The sequence below is a fragment of the Triticum dicoccoides genome, chromosome 6A, assembly GCF_002162155.2.
Source record: "Triticum dicoccoides isolate Atlit2015 ecotype Zavitan chromosome 6A, WEW_v2.0, whole genome shotgun sequence".
Classification (NCBI taxonomy): Eukaryota; Viridiplantae; Streptophyta; class Magnoliopsida; order Poales; family Poaceae; genus Triticum; species Triticum dicoccoides.
In genome coordinates this window covers 55,632,849-55,639,089 of record NC_041390.1, presented here as the reverse complement: position 1 = coordinate 55,639,089, position 6,241 = coordinate 55,632,849, and the positions used below count along the sequence as shown (strand labels likewise).

The 6,241-nt window shown below is 50.9% G+C and overlaps 1 protein-coding gene across 1 annotated transcript; it reads left to right on the top strand.

Annotated features, from left to right (window-relative positions):
- Positions 1-1,256: 1,256 nt before the first annotated feature.
- LOC119314791 (L-gulonolactone oxidase 2-like) lies at positions 1,257-6,017 on the top strand. Its single transcript, XM_037589468.1, has 2 exons — positions 1,257-2,023; positions 4,789-6,017. Exons 1-2 carry the CDS (start codon positions 1,319-1,321, stop codon positions 5,890-5,892), a joined length of 1,809 nt encoding a protein of 602 aa, XP_037445365.1. The 5' UTR covers positions 1,257-1,318; the 3' UTR covers positions 5,893-6,017.
- The last annotated feature ends 224 nt before the right edge of the window (positions 6,018-6,241 follow it).

Genomic DNA, 6,241 nt, shown 5'->3' with positions numbered 1-6,241 from the left:
GAAAGCGAGTCTTAATAGGACGATTATTCCACTGCTTGTGGGCCTGAACTTGGGTGATATATTCATGATAACCATGATGAAGTTTGGATGGAACTAAGCAGATCTTGAAGAGTTGTATCCCATTTCCTCGTTGGCATCGCGGCCGTCTGTCTTCCACATGGACCCCCACCTCCGTCACGCCAGCGATGATGGATGGGCCCTTTCCCCTCGCTCCACCGTCATGCGCGCGGCCGAGGGGATGAATAACATGTGCATCGATATATCTTGTTCATCACCTTTTGGTGGCCTTGCAAAGTCTCGCTGCACCACAACCGGCTCCACCGTCGGCGTCGGGCCAGCTCCCCCTTTGCCGCGTACAGCTCGGACCCCAAAGTTCAACACACCATCATCAAAAGATCTGCAGGAAGCACTGATAAAAGTGCGCCGCGCACGACCACACCAACACCCGCAGATCCGGCAGCATGGAGTAGATCGATCGAAATGACCAATCCACCCAGACCACAACCACAATCTTACCCACCCAGTCACCACCAGGTGACCGGCCGGCGCGCACCCGATCGAGCACTTGGACTCCAGCCGCTTGATTACTGCGGCAAATCGCGTGCGCCCTGCACTTATTTTGCAATGGCCATCTAAAAACCCACACGTACGATGATATTGCACTGCACCCAGCAAGCGGCCGGTCGATCGATATTTACGCATGCATGTATGCGCGCGTGCGGCTGCTCCACATGAATGAAGAAGGTAATGCTTCAAGCCTTATCTAGCTCTAATTGCCCACCGAGCAAGCAAAGGCATGCATAGTGCAGCGATCCACCTGGAAGGCATTCCTTTTAAGGAAATGGAAACGACATGCCTTGCACTAGCTAGTTTTCATCGCATTGCACGCTAATTTTATTGTTACGAGACTAATGCACTGATATATACATTCGGTAAAGAAAATAAAATTCGTTCAGTTCCAACCTGTTCAAATCTGCATATAGGAATATTTTCCAACCAAAAAAGCACTAGATGCTCTTCCTTGGCCCATGTTACCTAGCTAGCTAGCTAGTTAAAGGGGCACTAGCAACTTTTACAGAACCATGCATGTGTGCTCAACTGCTGAAACAGAATAAGAACCCAACTGTCCATATGGCTGGTTCTCCATCTCATTTCTTCACTGGAACTTTCATCCTATAGGCCCATGTTACCTAGACGAATGAAAGTAGCAAACTCGCTGCATATATATAGCCCATTGCGTCCTATAATACCTGTAGGGTACAGGGCTCCAAGTGGTCATATAGCAGCCACGGACGTCGTTAGCCACACGTAAACCCAGATGTGCAAGATGATGAGTCCAGTGCAGCTGCCGGCCCTCCTCCTCCTCCTCATGACACTGACCGCGCCGTCAGCTCACCGGGCGGCCGCTAGCCCCCCGGCGGACCCGGTGCAGTGCTCGTCGGGCGGCGGCACGGCCGACTGCACCTTCTCGACCGCGTACGGCGTGTTCCCGGACCGCTCCACGTGCCGGGCCGCCGCCGTGGCCTACCCTACCACCGAGGCGGAGCTGGTGCGCGCGGTGGCGAACTCCACGGCCGCCAAGACCAAGATGAAGGTCACCACCAGGTACGCCCACAGCATGCCGCCGCTGGCGTGCCCCGGCGCCGGCGACGGCCGGGGCCTCGCCATCAGCACCCGGTGGCTGAACCGCGTCGTGGCCGTGGACGCGGCCCGGGCAGAGATCACGGTGGAGAGCGGCGTCACGCTGCGGGAGCTCATCGCGGCGGCGGCGGCCGCCGGGCTCGCGCTGCCCTACGCGCCCTACTGGTGGGGGCTCACGGTGGGCGGCATGCTCGGCACGGGCGCCCACGGCAGCTCGCTGTGGGGCAAGGGCAGCGCCGTCCACGAGTACGTCGTCGGGATGCGCATCGTCACGCCCGCGCCGGCCGCCGAGGGCTACGCCAGGGTGCGCGTGCTCGCGGCCGCCGACCCGGAGCTGGACGCCGCCAAGGTCTCCCTCGGCGTCCTGGGCGTCATCTCTCAGGCAAGCTGATCTACACCCTTTGCTGTACACACTATGATGAGTTGATGACACGAGGGAGTACATTTATCAGCTGACCTAAGTATTTCAGCGCATGTTTGTTAGAAGAAGATCACACTGTCTTCCTCATATATGGTAGTAATAATGACTCTGATCTAATGCTTGACTTGCATTAACCTCAATGACATATACTACTCCTAGATAGATATGTTGATTAACAATAGTATCAATATTAGTATACTTACGTCAAGATTAGTGGTAGATAAGTATTGCGTGCTAGTGCTTAGCAACTGAACCATGCACGTACGTACTTGATGCAACATTTATGCTGACCATGAGTATGTACTCCCTCTGTCCCAAATTTCTTGTCTTAGATTTGTCTAGATACGGATGTATCTAATACTAAAATGTGACTTGATACATCTATATCTAGACAAATCTAAGACAAAATTTTTAGGATGAAGGGAGTATATTAAAGCGAAATGTCGATCCACCGGAGGGCTGTGGCTCAAGAAGGAGGCACCACCGGTGGATGATACTTGGAGTACAAAACATGGTTCGTCAAAAAGTACAAACATGCAGCGCACAGCGGGTGTGTGTGTCGCAATCATGCATGTCACTTTAACTGTTTTGGCATTATAGTTTACACTTAAAAGGACACCTTTGGAACAAGGTAGACAAACAGGCCGTGTGTTTTGCTTGCCTTCACGTGCCGACATGATGTAAACTTTATGCTTTTACTCGATTTTTTTTTTCGGACCGACACTTGCACCTAAATGTCGAATGATTCACAAAAACACTTAACAGAATGAAATGGAAGATAAGTAGTAGTTCAGGCAAACATAGGGTTGTCCACTACATTCCCCTATATATGCTATTTCTCGATATGTTGTTGCAAATTTTAGGATAACTTTTTTGATACAGAAAAGTCTAGGGTAACTCACGAGATTTTATCTCACATTTTTGGATGTCGACTAGCGGACCACAACACTTGTGCTAATTCTGAATACAATAAAAACTTGATCAACTCATGGCCACACTGACAGGTAGAGCCCACGTGAGCGCTAATATGATGCGGAGGTGCAGAGGTGGCCACATGATCCACCTGCATCTTCCACATCTCCTTTTGTGCTTCTTATTATTCCTCCCATTTCTATCTCTGCCGGTTATGTTTTCTCATAGAAAGGGCAAAGGGCATATATTAAATAAATCTAGCCTGTACAAGAATAAAAGCTACAGTCAAGTCCTTGAAGAAATCAACACCATCTTCCTTCTACATTCATCGGCGGCGTGCAGTGAGCAAATCTCGTCGCTGCCTCCAAGCCTCTGTCTCAGCTGAGCAACCTTGTTGAAATCCAGCATCTTGTAGAAAGAACAATCGAGAAGTCGTCGATGTAGACCAGAAGACGCCGATCGCGAACTGGATAGATCACGGCTTAGGAGAAGCTGACACTAAGACGGATCAGAAGATCACCTCAACTCTCAGACCAGACAGAGGAGGGAGACATAAACCTCACAACTTCCCCGACAAAACATATCTGGCTGAGCTTAGTCGGGCCAAGATGGAATTGGAGAACAAAAACATGTCACAATGTCATCCCTTCGTAGGACAACACCATCATGAACAAACGCTAATCATGCTAGACCGAGTGCTTAAGATCACACCATCCTCCGGCTCATCGACGCCACTAGAATGAAGGAGTTCGACATGGGGATAGCCGAGGAACCATTATTCCCATTGTCACCAATGTACCAAGTTTACCGGTGATGAAGAATTCGAAGGCCCTATGAAGTACATATTGGGACTGGTCGAGGGGAAAAGCTAGCCACCGCTTGGTCCCCTCCTCTATAGCAAAACCTACAAAAGCAACATTAGTTATATTTATCACAAAGTACAAGATTTGAGCATCAGTTAGAGCTATAGTATGTTCTTAGTGGCAAGCTGTGAGATCAACCAAATAAACACAAAACGTGATGCACACACATATGGAATTTTCTACCAATTTAGTACTAAATCAGAAACACTTATTTCCCTAGATTGAAAGGCAAAGTTGTAACAACAATGTGATTCCCAAATAAATACTTCGCCAGTCCCACAATATAAGAAAAAACGTCTTATATATGGAACGGATGGTGTACAACATACTCCCTCCATTTCTTTATGTTGGGTGTATTTATTTTTTGATAAAATTTCACAATATAATGTGCATTTGTTTGAATTCTTTGTCATTCCCTTCTTCGTCCTCCAAAAAAATAAAAGTATTTTCATGTATCTTTCATTGTAGAGAAAAAAAGAAAAATAGCTCTCCCCTGATTGTGTATCTCTTTCTTTCCAAGCTGAAGTGATTTACTTGCTGCTAATTAAGGAATTAGACAAGGGCAATTTTATTATAAATTGTCTATAATATGTTCTTTGGTCATCACGCTGAAAATAATACATCTTATATAAAGAAATGGAGGGAGTATACAACTATTAGTTTTAAAATGTGCACGTGAAGACCTAAATCTGTACGTAACGGTAAGGGCAGTTGTACAGCTTCAGACCTGAATCTATACGTTGGAGTATTTTCCATTTTTGTGCAAGGTCTAACAAATTTCCTATCTCAAGTACTCCCTCCGTTCTAATATAAAATGATGTTATTACGACCAATGTATACCCACAGTTGGACTAAGAACTACAGTATATTTTGAATCTGTATGTACGTAGGAGTAATTTCCCTTTTTTTTTGTGCAAGGTCTAACAAATTTGTACGATGGTTTGCATGCAGGTGACTCTGGCGCTACAACCTCTGTTCAAGCGGTCGACGACGTTCACGGAGCGGGACGACGACGACCTCGCGGAGCAGGTGACCAAGTTCGGGTACCAGCACGAGTTCGCCGACATCGCCTGGTACCCAGGCCACGGGCGCGCGGTGTACCGCATGGATGACAGGCTACCGATGAACGCCTCCGGCGACGGCGTGCTCGACTTCATCGGCTTCCGCCCCACCTCGGCCGCGGTGATCAAGGTCAACCGGCTGGCCGAGGAGGCGTCCGAGCGGGTGGGCAACGGCGGCAGCGGCGGCAAGTGCCTGACCGCGAGGGTGACCCACGCCGCGCTGTCGGTGGCCGGCTACGGGCTGGCGCGGAGGAGCGGCGGGCTGTTCACGGGGTACCCGGTGGTGGGGCGGCAGGACCGGATGCAGGCGTCCGGCGGCTGCCTGACGGGGCCAGAGGACAAGCTCCAGACGGCCTGCGCCTGGGACCCGCGCGTGAGCGACTCCAGCTTCTTCCACCAGACCACCTTCAGCCTGCCGCTGAGCCGCGCGGGCGCGTTCGTCCAGGACGTGCAGCGGCTGCGGGACCTGAACCCAAAGGCCCTCTGTGGCCTGGAGCTCTACGACGGCATGCTCATCCGCTACGTCAAGTCCTCCACGGCGCACCTCGGGAAGCCGGCGGCGGCCGGGGAGTCGGCGGACATGGTGGACTTCGACATGACCTACTACCGCAGCCGCGACCCACGGAGGGCGCGGCTCCACGAGGACTTCCTGGAGGAGATCGAGCAGATGGGGCTGTTCAAGTACGGCGGCCTGCCGCACTGGGGCAAGAACCGCAACCTCGCCTTCGCCGGCGCCGCGAGCAAGTACCCTGGGATGCGCCGGTTCCTGCGCGTCAAGAGCGCCTACGACCCCGACGGCCTCTTTTCCAGCGGCTGGAGCGACATGATGCTCGGTGTCAGCGGCGGCGGCGCCGCGCCGACGACGGACGCGCCCGGGTGCGCGCTGGAAGGGATGTGCGTGTGCTCGCGGGACGCGCACTGCGCGCCGGAGCAGGGCTACGTGTGCCGGCCCGGCAAGGTGTACAAGGATGCCAGGGTCTGCACCAAAGTCTAGTCGTCCATCTGAACTACAGAAAGAATTAATGGTAGAATGGGCTAGACACAAACCACACATTGGGTCGAATTTGGAACCTCACCAACTGCTACGTAGAATTCACACAATCCCAGTTAGCAGTAACACATACTCACGTAGCCCGGATGCTTCGTTGTCGTACCATACAATCTGATTTAATCCTTCGTACAAATGTACTAGGCTAAAAAACATCTTATATTTTGAGGCGGAGATAGTACGCCACACAGGCGTTGCATTTGCGTTTGATATTTAGTTTGGTGCTAGTATTTTAAAAATACGGATTTGTGATTACCTAACTTGACATCACATGCAAATACAGTCACAAAACACA